This window comes from Zeus faber, assembly GCF_960531495.2.
Source record: "Zeus faber genome assembly, chromosome: 11".
In the NCBI taxonomy this organism is placed as follows: Eukaryota; Metazoa; Chordata; class Actinopteri; order Zeiformes; family Zeidae; genus Zeus; species Zeus faber.
This window is the reverse complement of record NC_137205.1, coordinates 29783065-29798273: the sequence shown is the minus strand read 5'-3', so window position 1 is coordinate 29798273 and position 15209 is coordinate 29783065. Positions and strand designations below refer to the sequence as shown.

General features: G+C 45.5%; 2 protein-coding genes across 2 annotated transcripts; both read left to right on the top strand.

Annotated features, from left to right (window-relative positions):
* Positions 1-33: 33 nt before the first annotated feature.
* On the top strand, positions 34-8281 carry e4f1 (E4F transcription factor 1; the record flags this gene model as incomplete). The annotated part of the gene is made up of 14 exons (XM_080010128.1): positions 34-103; positions 938-1080; positions 1399-1486; positions 1565-1746; positions 1926-2046; positions 2168-2320; positions 2733-2926; positions 3411-3638; positions 4729-4843; positions 5554-5771; positions 6349-6547; positions 6716-6843; positions 7170-7229; positions 7651-8281. 14 exons carry the CDS (start codon positions 34-36, stop codon positions 8032-8034), a joined length of 2283 nt encoding a protein of 760 aa, XP_079866254.1. The 3' UTR covers positions 8035-8281.
* A 1323-nt stretch (positions 8282-9604) lies between these two features.
* LOC307237415 (gap junction delta-4 protein-like) lies at positions 9605-12052 on the top strand (the record flags this gene model as incomplete). Its single annotated transcript, XM_080010127.1, has 3 exons — positions 9605-9668; positions 9875-10923; positions 11855-12052. The coding sequence occupies 3 exons, from the start codon at positions 9605-9607 to the stop codon at positions 12050-12052; spliced, it is 1311 nt and encodes a 436-aa protein (XP_079866253.1).
* Between the last annotated feature and the right edge of the window lie 3157 nt (positions 12053-15209).

Here is a 15209-nt window from a genome sequence, read left to right as displayed (position 1 = left end):
GCGGCGTTGCGACAGGGACGGAGCTCCAACGACATGAATGAAAAGAACAGTCATACGGCAGAGCCGGAGCAGGACGCCTTCACCGCCACGCTCGGAGACGAAGGTTTCACCTGTTTTCCATTGTTATTACTCGGCTTCACGGCGGAATGGTCGCAGTCATGACAGATAATATGCTTGGGGCCTTCCTCCATCGTCATGTGGAGCTAGCGGCTAGCCGGCGGCTAGTGGGCTAGCATGGAAGTTTGTTTGGTTCGTGCTGCTGTCACTGGGTTGGGGTTCCCACCGGTGGATAAACACCTTGATTTTAGCTGATTTAACGCGTTCAAAAGATGTTGAAACTGTGCAGTCTGTGCTGAGCCGAGAACAATATATTAGGAAAGCTCAAACCAACAAATAGGCAGTGGTTGCAGGTTGGATAAACGTCGGTTTACTGGATTGTTGTTGTTGTTGTTGTTGTTGTTGTTGTTGTTGTTGTTGTCTTCGTTGTCGTTGTTGTTTCTGCTGCTTGGTGTCACATTGTTTAATGTATATTTCATTTTTTGTTCTATTTCAAACTGAAAAAAATAAATAAAGTCATACATACTCCGCCAAATAATTTCTATTTTTATTGCCTAACTGTTCTGACGTGGTCTGCTGTGATACCGCAGTTTGGGTTTTAAATGATCAATAACAAAAACACAATTTATGTTTGTCGAGACATCGAGAAGTAGGAAATATTCCTTAAAATAAATGTATGGACAACACCAAGAACAGGTCAAAGTTACACAAAAAAAATACAGTATATTAAGCTTTCTAAACTAAACTGGTCTGGTAGACAGAATTTACAGGTATTTTTTCTATTTCATTTTTGGTATTATTGTATTCATTATTAATGGTGGTCGTAGTGCTCGTACAACCAACCAACACATTTCCGTTGCTGTGACTTGAATCCTTGCAGATGAAGATGTTCACAAGTGCGGTCGCTGTCAATGCGAGTTCTCCACCCTGGAAGCTTTCATCCAGCACAAGTTGCACCAGAACTGCAAACGGCACCTGGAGTCCCAAGAGCAGGACAAAGCCTCTGATGGTGCCGACCAAGAGGTACAGACAAACTATATTTATTATATTGACGATGGTTATCTGTAAGACTATTTTGTTAAAGGTTTTTTATTTTAGAGTTCACTTTAAAAGAAACAGCCATGTATTTGCGTTATTATTTGCTCCTCCTATATGCTGTCACCATTGTTGGTGGCGGTGTCTGCCTTTCCGGCCAAGAATGCAAAAGATTGGGCATGCGCCAGAAGATAAAGGCACCTGCTGTGAATTAGAATTTCCTAATACCATTTTGGAATACAATAGAACACAGACATTTTTATGGATTGCCATTTTTATGTAGTGGTGCCAACTTTGTTTTGCCAGGTTTCTGCAGCCAATGAAAACTCAGCCAAAGTCATAGGGATGGGTCAAGACGCATCTTCGGATGAGCCAGAGAAGACCAACAATCATGGTTTGTCTGCGTTGTTGCAGCTTGGAGTTGGAAAGAAATGACAAATGCTCAAGTTTTGACACACACTGTTCCCCTCAGATCAGGCAGACGTGTCGTTGGGCCGGGGCCTCAGGAAGAAAATTGTTTCTGCAAAGGCCGTCGAGCCGTCTCACAAGGCAGAAGTGCAAGTAGCCGACAGCATGGACAACTCCAAGGCAGTGTATAAAGTCAACCAAGAGGGCCGCTACGTTTGTCAGTTATGTGACAAAACATTCAAAACTGTGAGTTGCCATCCGTTCATGATAGCACAGACCTGTTTTCAATTCTACATGCATGATAAGCTGATCAGAATGTTGTTGTTTTTTTTGGGGGGGGGGGGTTCACCATACTAACATTTTATTTCAATGTATTTGCACTTGTTGTCGTTTCAACAACGCTCATTTGGCTCGGTGCTTTCCAGACCAACATCTTAAGAACCCACATGAACACCCACAATGAGAACAAGGGCTTCTCCTGTGACCTTTGTGGCACTGCGTTCCGCACCAAAGGTTCTCTGATCCGCCATAATCGCCGCCATACAGGTACAGAGAGCGAGCTTTGCGAACGCCGGCACCGTGCCTCTGCTTCATCTTCTGCATTACAATGAAGTCCAAGTGATACTCGCTGTGCACTAGCTGTTACTCTCTTCCCATTCTTCCGTAGACGAGCGTCCGTACCGCTGCACGCTGTGCGGCTTGTCCTTCAGGGAATCGGGCGCTCTCACCAGGCACCTCAAGTCCATCACGCCCTGCACGGAGAAGATCCGTTTCAATCAGTACAACGAGGTCCTCGTCAACAAGGATGGAATTCAGAAGGGTCAGTTTCGTCACAAGACAATGTTCAGTCTCTTCTTTCACAGCATATATATATAGATATATATATATATATATATATAGCTACAGTATATAGCTTTAAAGCTGAACACTTCGCCTTGAGTGTTGCAAATAATGAATAATTACGCAGAGCCATATACTGGATAATACTATGTTGTACACAATTTTCTTTCTGCACAATATGAAAATAGTCAATTTAGCCATATTTTGCAATGTTTTGGAATACATTTTAATTACATTATTGTAAATATTTCACCAAAACCAGCCATTTGTCAGCCCCCTACACTCCTTGCTTCCACTTCAACCTGAGAGAAAACCAACTGAAATATTCAGGGATGGAGCCGATATAATACTCTCCTCCAACTCGGTAATCTTAAGGAGTTGATGTTGGGCAGATGGTGCTACCGGGCAGCAGCAGGTGGTGGTGATGGAGCAGCAGAGCCAGCAGGGGGCGCTGCAGGAGACGTTGCAGGAGGGGGTGCAGGTGTCTCCTTCTGCAGTGGTCCGCGTGGTGGAGGCCGGGTCTCAGGAGGTCCTCCACCAAGTGCACTTCACCATGGAAGTTGACGGCTCTACGCAGGAACAACAAGTCAGTCTCAACATATCTGCATATTTACCTTCCAGTAATTGAAATCATTTAATGCATTTTTTTTGTTTTCTGAAATTTTTGTTGGAGGTTGTCACACAAATAATTCAGATCAACTTATTCATTGTCTTTTTTGCTCATTCATTGCTACTTATACTGTCTAACCCTATAATAGTGTAATAATACCTTATGAAGAAGAGCCTTTTATTAACATTGAACATTGAAACATACAACATTTGACTCACCTAGTCACATTCTCTTTCTATTTTTAACATAATTCCCCTTAAATTTTGAAAAATTGAAACTGAACATATGATTTAACACATGTAAAACATATTGAAAACATGACTGAATTTCCCCCCGGGGAACAATGAAGTGTTTTTTTTCTTTTTTCTTTAAAGATCAGGATCCGTTCAAATAATTGCGATCAGGCGACTGTGTAATAACTGTGACGGCCCCAGTTTTGACGCTCTCCTCCTGTGTCTAGGTGGTGGTGGAGCAGTCGCAGGCCGAGGCCCTGGCGGCTGCAGCCGCAGCAGGGGACAATCTGATCTGCCAGGTCATAATCAATTCTGGCATCGCTCTTGAGGCGGAGGAGGAGGAGGCGGTGGTGGAGGAGAACCCAGAGCCGTCCGAGGAGGTCCAGAAAGTGATCTTTGAGTGCCCCGACAGTGACAGCAGGATCCAGGTCACTGAGGAATGCATAGAGATGGAGGTGAGAGCACCCCCCTCCAAATGTAATCTGCCTAGATACTTTTCCAACTCACAACTTGAAAATCCAAAAAATGTGCCCCATATCCCAGCCCGGATCTACCATATGGGCAATATGTGCCCAGGGGCCCCCAGGAGTTTTTTAATATGTCGGGCTCCACAGAAATATGACACAAAGCTTGACCCGTTCTCTTGATATTGATAATCAGACTGAAATAATAATTGGGGTGGGGGGCGCAATTTGCTGCCCCTGTCTGCCTTTCTGCTGCACGTCCTCCTGCCCTGTTCCTCAAAATAAAACAAATGAAAACATTGTGTTTTTATTTTAAATGTATTTTACTTTACTGCGGTTCCTTATTGAACAGAACAAAAAAATGCCCGTGCATAATAGTCACTAAGACTATAATAGTCATAATTGTGCATAAATACTCTCTGAGCCTCTGTGCAGGGGCCCATGGGGTTACTAATCTAGCCTTGCCTATAGCCAACCAAAATAAACAATGATGGTTTACAATGAGGATGTGGTTTCAAAGAAAAGGACAAGTAAAATAGTTTTGAAACGTTTTTGAAAGTGAAATGAGTTTACATTTTTCAAATTAAAAAAAAAAAAAAAGTTTATTTATTGAAATTATCTTTTTTTATTTTTTATTATTATTTCTGTGTGGGGTTATGGGTATGAGTTCACATTGTCCTGCGATTCGGTCATTTACAGTAGTTTTATTTATCATTGACAGTATCATTAGAAGAGCAATCTGAATCTCTAAATATGCAGAAATCCATAATGGAATCCACCAATCTTACTTTCAGGCTCATGTTTGTCTTAATAAATCGAACTGGGGTTTCTTAAAAAAAAACAAAAAACATTTAACACACTGTGTTATTAAGAATTTTACTGGTTTGGAATGTGAATAGTGACCAGTATGATAGAACTTTAGGTAGAAACAACTCTCCATTCATATGGGAGTCATTTCCTTTTGGCTTTGAACTCTCTGCCTGAGCGCGTGACCAAGATGGCGTCGAGTGAACACACTTCTCTTCCAGTGACTTTGTGTTTTTCTTTCTCATAAAGAATATTCCTCCCCTCTCACCCACAGGACACGAGCGAGGAAGAAGTGGATCGGAAACCGGCAAAATTACACACATGTCCGCATTGCAACCGTGCCTTCAAGGGGCTCAACTACCTGCGCTTTCACGCCAAAGGCCACTTGGGTAAAGCTGTTGCTATTAACACTACGCTGGGGTTGTAGCGATGCACGTACTCACAGTGACCCCTTGAATGTCAGGCTCCGTTCGATTTGGACAAGATTGGATATCATTTTAACTCAGTGGAATACGTTGCGTTCGGTTGAGGTAGAGCCACAGATCTGGGACTCTACTCCGCGGGGGAGAATCCTAGCGATGAGAACAACGAGCCCAGTTCCACTATCGCTTCTGAAGCCCATTTCAGACGGATTGTAATTTCTGCGTTCCCCAAAAAGTTGTATTGTTTTGTTTTGTGTTACATGAAGCCGCCACAGATGATGGGCCGGTCTCCATTTTGTTCAAGGACTAAATAGATCCTTTATTGTCCTATGATATCCCAAATTTTATGATAAAATAAAATAGATACTTTATCTAAATTGAAAATATATATTTATATTCATGAACAAAATAAAAGTTGGGTGACATAAATTCTCTGCCATTTTTTTTATCTATTTATTCATTTATTTGTTTGGTTGTTTGTTTATTATTTATTTATTTGATTTTCTTTTTTTTTTTTTTTTCCGCTATGTGCCGAACCATGAATCGTATGAACTATTGCACCTCTGCATTACATCCAGTTCCACTTTACATCCCTCCTCACTCCTGCTGCAGAAGCAACTAAACACTGCTCCACAATCTGTCCGTCCTCCTGACCGCGCCCTCTCCTCCCCGCACAGGTTACAAGCCCTTCCAGTGCAGCCTGTGTGAGAAGGAGTTTGTGACGGGCTACCTGCTGAAGAAGCACATGGAGGTCCACGTCAACGAGAGGCGGTACAAGTGTGGGCAGTGTGGAAAGCTCTACAAGACCATCGGGCACGTGCGCGAGCACATGCGCGCGCACTCGGAAGAAAGGCCGTACCGCTGCACCAAATGCAGCAAGGGCTACAAAACCAAGGTGAGGAGAAGTGATAACAAAGTAGTGCGAAGGGGAGCAAGTAAGTGTCTCTGTAAAGTCATCCCAGTAAAAGCGAATTAAAAATACAAAATAGTCAAATTCAAAATATACTTTCATGTTGGTGCTCATGTGGGTGTCGGCTACTTCACTATTCTTTTACTTTATACTTCTACCACTTTATCTGCTAACGGTGCTAATGTCACTACAATAACAAAGGTGTGAAATGTTTGGCTTAGTTCTCCTAAAACTGGTAAAAAATGTGTTTTTAATAATAATGTGATACGATATAAACTAATTATCAGCAGATGTAAAATTATAAATCCTGTCTTCAGTAACATATGCAAATAAAATGGTTTGTTTACATGTTTGAGCTACAATATTCATGTTTAAAATGTCCAGAAATGTTCACATCGTGTTTTTCAGATCAGACCCATTGTTAATTGGGTCGCAGTGGTTTTGTCATTTCATTCAATAAAAATTGGGTCCTCAGAAGAATGACGATGAAGAAAACAAAACAAAGTTTGAAACCCACTGATGCGACTGTCGCGCTAACATCTTCTTTTCGACGTGTGCTCAGAACGCCTTGCAGGTTCACCAGCGCACCCACGCCGAGGACAAGCCCTTCGTGTGCCAGTTCTGCCTGAGGGGCTTCCGGGAGAAAGGCTCTCTGGTGCGCCACATTCGCCACCACACGGGGGAGAAGCCCTACAAGTGTCCCAAGTGCAGCCGCGGCTTCGCCGAGCACGGCACCCTCAACCGCCACATGCGCGCCAAAGGTCAGAACGGACGGCGGAACCGGAGAGCCGGTTTCACTGACCGAGATGCTGGACTCGTGTATCCATCCTATGGACACGTTTGTGAATGAGGCCCAGTCTCGTTCTGTTAGTTGCCTAAAGTGCTTTCTCCTGAACTCTGACTCTGAAATGCCGGTGTCCTCCCACCAGGGGGCTGCCAGAAGGAGTCGTCCAGGGAGGAGGACGCGCCGGGGGACGGCGAGGCCACGGAGGACCCGCACGCCGTCCTGGTGGAGTTTTCCTCAGTGGTGGCGGATACGCAGGAGTACATCATCAGGGTGAGAGGGCGGCGGCAGCCATGACGGTGTTGTGATACCAATCGCTCTCCTTTTACAGACCAAACATTCAATATAATACAAAAAGATAAATAAAACCCTCAGACGGCAGGAAAAGACAGAAACAGTCCATCAGAATAATGATGATACAAGTCTTTAAAATGAGTAATCAGCAAGGGCCTTGAAATAAGTACGTGAAGGACATGAAGCTGTCTGTCTATTTATTATTATTATTATAATTATTACTACTATTATTATTAATATTATTAATATTATTCTGCTGTCTCCTTTGTTGTTCACTTGCATGGTTTACCCCTCCTGGTGTCCAGACTCCAGCAGAAGAGGCCGTGCAGGGAGAGGTTACAGTCATCCAGGACAGCCAGAATCAGGTTAGCACAACTACACACACACACACACACACACACACACACACACTTACTTAAAGGACCACATCTGTGTAATCTTTTATTTTTACGTCCTTGTCTTCTACAAACTTTTGTCTCCATAGGTGTATACAGTGTATGTTTGAGTATATCAGTGTGGATTCCCTCATGGATTTGCTCTTTATCATCATCATTATTATTATTATTATTATTATTATTATTATTATTATTATTACATCATTGGAATATTAATGTGAAGTATCAATGTCATTTAAATGACAGCAACGCTAGGGCCGAGTCCCAAAACCTACACATTTGAAGGTTCCATGCACCGAACAGCTCCCATGGTCACTCTTCTCAGTGCTGTGTGGAGCTCAGCGTTGACCCGCTTCCTCCTCCCCCTCACGGCAAACCTCTTCTCCACCAGATGGGCGACCACATCATGAAGGTGGTGCAGCAGATCGTCAGCCAGTCGCGCAGCGCCGGCGGCTCGGGCAGCCACCAGATCATCGTGCGCAACGCGCCGCTCAACGAGGAGGGGACGTCCATCTCCGACTGCGGCGACACCATCACCATCGCCACGCCGGAAAGCCTGACGGAGCAGGTGGCCATGACGCTGGCCTCCGCCATCAGCGACGGCACGCTGCTGGCCGCCGGCGGCAGCGTGGAGACGGCGGGCGGCACAGTCACCATGGTGACCACCACGCAGGGGGACGTGGAGCGGGAGGAGAGCGTGGAGGTGGTGGAGCAGCAGGAGGAGTACGTCATGGCCGCCACGGAGGACATGGACGTTCAGACGGTCATTGTATGAAAACCGTTGGCGGTGAGAGATGAGGTTCTTCGGTGGCGTTTCCACCGCGACGACTTTCGCCAAAGTATTCATGAGGGTTGAAATGACTTGGGAAAAAAAAAAACCACCCTTCAACATGTTCTTCGTCTGAGGCTTGAGGAATGAGTGTGTGAAAGTGAGGGTTTTATCTCCCTCCAAACTCGGTGTTACGTTTTCCATCGTGCTGTTGCCGGTGGCGTGTCCCAGGAGACACTTCTGCTTCCAGAAATCCTGCATCACATGGAGGGGGGCGTTCCTCGTTCAAATAACGTCACTACCTTCAACGCGTCATTTCACTGTGTGAGAGTGTGAAACTTCTTTAATAAAGAGAGTAATTCTCTTTTCTTTTTTTATTTTATTTTATTTTTTCCTTTTAAATTCTGTGTAAGTGTCATAAAGTTTTTATCGACCTGCAGCCACTGTGTGGTGTGTCGGCCCTGTTCGCCATCCGTCAGATATTCCGCATTTATGGATATTTTTGACACTGAAAGCAATTGATGATCAAATGAAACCAAATATTTCATATAAAACAAGAAAACAACTTGCATGGATAAATAACAAAACATTTATACATATTTAACTTTATTAACGTCAAGCAACACCAAATGCCCCTTGTGAATGACTACTATCTAACCTTTTATAACTGGTTACTCCACCTTTAGCAGAAAGAGCCGACAAGCAAACACCGCCCGCAGTTATTGTTTACAGCCATAGAAAACTCAAAGAGTCCGTTGTTCTCAACCTGTGGTCCCGGCCCACCCTTAAGGGACGCCAAAGACCACGCAAAAACGTTTTACCTGTTAGCTGCGGTTTTCACAAATAGACTCATAAAACATGTCGCACAAAAGTGTGGCACACTAACCCGCTCATCTCCAGAAAGAAGTATAGTCATCTATTTAAAAAGCTGCTGTTTCCAGGCCTTCAACATATTACACAACTGTCACCTGTAACCCAACGGCAAATCCAACATATCATGAGAAGAGCTGGCTAATCAGTCATCATCAGTCGTATTGGTCGATTTATTCGTAGGTGAAATAAGCTGCCTCTTCAGTCAAATAACAGAGTGGGGCTGACGGGATACAGGTCAATTGGTTAATTGTTCTGAGAGATTTCAAGTTTCAAGACTAAATTCTGCCCGACGGAAGAAAGGCAGCCTGTCTCTGCCGCGGTGACCACTTCATAATCGCCCACGTCTGCCTCCACCACCGCCTCCGCTGTCCTCTGTGGGATTGTCTGGTCCACATAAAAGTTGACCAGTGCCTGCAGCCGCTCCAGCAATGCTTTGACGGCAGCTGGCCGGGGCGTCAGTAAGAATAGATCACTTCACGGCTCGGCGTTGACAAGAGATGCACTTGCACAACTCGGGAGGTGTTTCTCATTGAGCGGCCAAGTGCGAAGACCGACACCAGCGGCTTAGTGTGGTTCTCCACGGGGCGTCGGAAGGATTTCAGGTTTCTTGCCCCCGGTGTAGAATGGACTCTGGTCGGGGGTGTTTTTAAGGCAGTTTTTTTTTTTGTTTTGTCTTAAATGGGATCAGGGCTGGTGCTGAGCAATGGCAAATATGAGCGCGGTAGACATACTGTTTGTTGCAATCAGCTACAACATCTCCTTCATGGGTAAGTCCCTCAAGCATGTCAAATAAATGATCCAATCAAATTACAACTGCAACATATGTGTGATCTCTTCCCTGTTCCTCAAACTGTCTCCATCTGAAATAATACACTTGCTATTGCACTTGGTTTACACCTCGCTCACATGAAGGAACCGTTTTCCGCGTCGTCGTTTATCGTTCCTTCATCACCACCCTCTGTGTTTCATCCAGGAAAAACCTGGTGGATGTTGATGGTGGTTCTGCGTCTGTTCCTTGTGCTGCTGGCGGGATTTACTCTTTTCAGCGACGACCAGGAGCGATTTGTCTGCAACACCATCCAGCCCGGCTGCTCCAACGTCTGCTTTGATTTATTTGCCCCCGTTTCCCTGTTCCGCCTCTGGCTCTTCCACATCGTTCTTCTCTGCCTGCCCCACCTGATGTTTGCGACCCACATCGCGCATAAAGTCTTTACGGTTAACAACTTTGGCCCCGACGCGCCTGTGACGACGGGCTCCTCCGGGGAGACGCCCCTCGCCAAGGCCCCACCGCGTGACCTCTCCCGGGGCTGGTGGGTGCCGAGCTTCCACTGCGGTTACTTGTGGGTCGTGATCCTGCGGATCCTCCTGGAAACGGCCTTCGCCGCCGGCCAGTACTTCCTGTTTGGCTTTTTTATCCCGAGGAGCTTCCTGTGCTACGAGGCTCCCTGCGTGTCGGGGGTGGAGTGCTACGTCTCCCGGCCGACCGAGAAGACCCTGATGCTGGACTCAATGCTGGGCCTGGCCGGCCTGTCCGTGCTGCTCAGCATGTCCGACCTGCTGAGCTCCGTGAGACGGGCGGTGCGGTGGAGGAAGCGGAGGGACAGGCTGATGGAGGAGGTGAGTAAAGGGGAGCAGGGCAGTGTGTTTTCCACGGCGAGCGCCGGAGGGGACACCGACCCGCTGCTGTCCAAGAGGAACGTCCCCGACGGCAGCGTCAAGAACGGGAAGGAGGACGGGACGCCGGCAGCCGAGCCCTTCCCCAGGCCCAACCACGGGACCGGCGACGGGTCTCTGGGAAGGGCAGGCGCCCCTCGCGCCGCCAAGCCCGTCTCCACCCCCGTCTCCACCCCCGTGCCGGGTCAGTTTGTCCTCCGCAGCCACCTGAGGCCCCCGGCGTCCCCCCGGACGGCGCGGGGCCCATCGCCCGGCACTCCGGTGGGGGCCGGGACCCAGGGCCACCCAGCGGGCCCCGGCTTTGGCCAAAACTCTGACAGTAGTGACGCTGCGGACAAGAGGGCGTGGGTGTGAGGGCGTGGAATGATAATTCAACCTTTTAAAAGTGTGACTGTGAATCCATGTCAACTTATCGGTTATCAGTGCTAATTTTTCGGAAATATTAAAAGCGTTGATGACTTCCATTTGATTTCATTTTAGTTTTGCAGCACTTTTAAAAAAAAATTATTTTAGGTAGTTCGCGGTCATGTGAAATGAACCATATTTTTCACCGACATACAACGACAACTTGACAACAGTGTCATTCAAGAAAGAAAACAAATGAGTGGTAGTGGAGTTTCTATGCTTTTATTTGACAGCAGTGACATTCTACTTCTCACCGGGATCCAACCGCTCAATTTAAATAGAGAATTCACCATGAAGCAAACACGGAGCTGCTATTGTAGATCATCCGTCACCTACTCTTTGGCGTCATTAACTCACACCGATTGTCTGACAAGAAACTGTATCCCTTCTAAAAAAACGCAGGCTGACCCACTGCCCTCAGCTGTCGTCCGTCACAGCAGACACACTGACCTGACCTCTGACCTCCGACCTCCAACCCCTCCCACGTGACCTCCACCACCACCCAAACCGGACCCCTCAGATGCTCCAATGATGGAAGAGCCCGGATCACCTCACCTGACTTTGTTCTGTAGATGGATACGATAGAGAGAGAGACAGACAGACAGACAGGCCGAGAGAGAGAGAGAGAGAGAGAGAGAGAGAGAGAGAGGGGTAGATAGATAGATAGGCAGACAGACAGACAGACAGACAGACAGATAGATAGATAGATAGATAGATAGATAGGTAGACAGACAGACAGATAGATAGATAGATAGATAGATGTTCATCAAATATTTGATGAAATTACAACCCCCCAAATGATTACGGCATGGGTCCCACGGCTCCATTAAATGTGGATTTTAAAACGTTCTAAACGATCCTCCCTGTGGTGCAGGGTGACACCACGCACCTCACTGTGTATCAACCAGAGGGTGAACGTCAAAGAGGAAGCCAGCCGCGGCCCACCTCATTCTTCTCCTCCCGCGGCATGTGGGGCAGCTGGGGGGCGGAGCGGGGCGGGGACCCCAGTGAGTCAGGTGCCGAGGAGCGGGGCCCTGATGTCGCGGCTGGAGGTGCCGGAGCGGTCGCCTGAGCAAAAGCCCACCGGCAAATCTGGTGACCCCCGCGTACGCCTGTGGAACTACACACACACACACACAAGCCGCCACAAAGGCTTGGATATGTGAATTCACACACACACACACACACTAGAACTGCTATGAGAAGAAAATTCCAAATTCCAGCTTCCTAAATGGGAATATTTCCTGCTGTCTTTAGTCTTCTTCAGCGTTTTCTGACGTTTTATGGACAAAACAACTAACCGATTAGTCGAGATAAAATAATCAACAGATTAATCGGTAATGAAAATTATCGCAGCTCCAACGCGCGCATGTGCACGCGCACACACACACACACACACCACACACACACACACACACACACACACACACACACACACACACACACACACAGGCAGACAGACAGACAGACAGACAGACAGAGAGACACACACACACACACACACACACACACACACACACACCCTGGTCTCTCAAGGTTCAGTGTCTGTGACGCAGACGGAAGCAGATACCACACCCCAGGGGTCACACTTGTACGTGCACACCCCACCCACCCCACCCACCCCACGACGAGGTGCATGTCAGCTGTGTGTCCTTGCTGGATTCCCGGACACTCAAGCTGTTTGAACATGACAGAGGCATGAACCAGGCAATGTCACGGGCACGTGTCGAACAGCTCACGTTGCATGTTCAGTTTAGAACATTTACTACGACCGAAAAGGAGATGTCCGCTCGTTAACGTGTCCACACAGAAGATCCTCTATGTTGGGTGTGTTGCGCTTTAAGCCCCGGAATTGTTTTAATTTTTCTCGGCCACTTGAGGTGATGTGGGATGTGTTTTAATCAGGTGCTGTTGTTGTTGTTGGTATTTTTTCTCAGTGTCCATCCATATCAACAGACATTGTGACCACGGCGAGCAACGCTGCTTTATCAGATTGCCGGGAAAGGCGGACCCCGCCACAGGAGTGGAAAAGGTATACAGCAGGGACCTCAAACTCAAACGACGCGGGGGCCAATGGCCAGGCATCGAAAAATCAAGGAACAAACAAATTGTATCGCTCTTTTAATTTTTCTTTTTACACCACGCATTCGTGAGCTGCCGAATCATTTCGAATTTAGATAAATAGACATGTAATTATAAGATATATTTTTTATTATATTCTATTTTGCTCCGTTTTATACTCTGAAAACATCAAATAAAATCGCCTGGGTAAATCGAGCTGTGATTTTGAAATTCATTTGCGGGCCAGTTTTAATTATATGTGATAAAGGCGTGACGGGCCACATTTAATTGTCCCGCGGGCCAGATGTGGCCCCCGGGCCTGCACTTTGGGATCCCTGATATAGAGGAAGGCATGCATAACAGAAATACATTGAATTTAATGAAAAATACAACGAGAAATATAATATATGGGATATTTTAACAAAATACTCATAATTAACCTTCAATGCGCTTTGAATCGACCAGACTGAGACGATTGCTGCTTTTCCTGGCACCTGGTGGTGGAACCGCGGTACTGCAGCAGGAAAACTTGATTGACGCGACACGAAGAAAAGAGGAAATAAGAACAAAACAAGAAAGTAAAAATAATAATAATAATAATAATAATAATAATAATAATAAAACCGTGGAATGAAAGGGAGGAAGTAAAAGGTAAAACAAAGGGGCTAATTATGAACAGCTGCATTTTACGGAGCAAGTAAAAATGAGATGAAGGTACTTAAGATATTCAAGATTATTATTATTACAATTATTATATGTATTATTATTATATGGTTTATTATTATTATTATTATATGATTATGATTAATATTTATATATATATATATTATATGATATATTATATGATATTTTATGTATTATTATAATTATTATTAATGTTTAATTTTTAATTTATTGTTTTGGTTTATTGTTATTGTTCTGATTTTCTAGGGATCCAGTCCCTTTCCGGAAAATTCTCTAAACCTTGACACGTAAAACTATTCGAAACGGAACAAGGGCATACGCTCCGAACGCGGTTAGTGTCTCGTATGAACCGGTATGTCACCAACATCTTGTGGTTCAACTTTCATCCAAATCGATCCAGCACACGGAGCAGATGTGAGTGAAAAACCGAACAACTCTTGACCCCCAAGTATCCAGCTGTGCCCTGCTTGACTGACACGCCACTGTTTGTGAAGAAATCAAATAAATGTGAAGGCAACGAGATTCGCGGTAAGAGGCTTTATGACGTCATCATGCTATTTACTGTCAATGTACAGACTCCGATTGAGAATGTACGTTGACGCCGTGTCCAGTGTGCGGCGTAGACTCTGTCACTCTGTCGTGGTTAGAGATTACAAGCTAAACGTTTACGTGTGTGTTCGTGTACTTTCTTACCTGGTAGATGTCCGTGGATCTGTTTGATTGTTGGATTGTTTTATCCCGGCGGTCTCCATCGCGCCGCCGCCACCGCGTCCAGTCCAATCCACAATCCACTATTATTATTATTATTATTATTATTGTTATGAACCCTTGTCGCCATAACAAAGCTACATACATATTTGGCTTGACATTTATTGACAAGATGCCTCGGTTGTTTAGTATATTAAATTAAATTACAATAACTTGTTTTGTTTATTAAAATTCAGATTAAGAGTGTTTGCACAGTCTCAGGACCCGTAGCAACCGTTAAACTTCCCATTCCTTATATTCGTTCATGTTTGCATGAAAGGAGAGGTTCGCCCAGGCCATATTAAAATGTTGGTTAATAAACGCACCGCTCTGCTGCAGCTTCTCACTGTCCAATGTCCGCACACTGTCCAGTGGGGCAAATGTTCAGAGGAGACCTGTTATGCTTATGTTCTGTCATATATATAATGCTAGAATGTGGGATATTCTCCTCAAATAAGGCTAAAGTGTCAAATAATGAGGTTAACTAACGACAAAGTAATGGCTGTGAACCAAACGCTCAGGATTGCCACCGCTCTGAACGCACCGTCTCCAAAGGTTTTTTTTCCTACTCTGTCCCAGGTGACATCAGCTGGTCACGGATCTCCTTAAATGGTCATCTGCTCCATCCCATCCGCTGTGCGTTTCTCCAAACAAAACCAATAGAAATAGTGTGTTTCTATTGTAGGTGTATTTATTCATTTTATTTTCATTTCCGACGTTTGCATGAAACAAAAAAA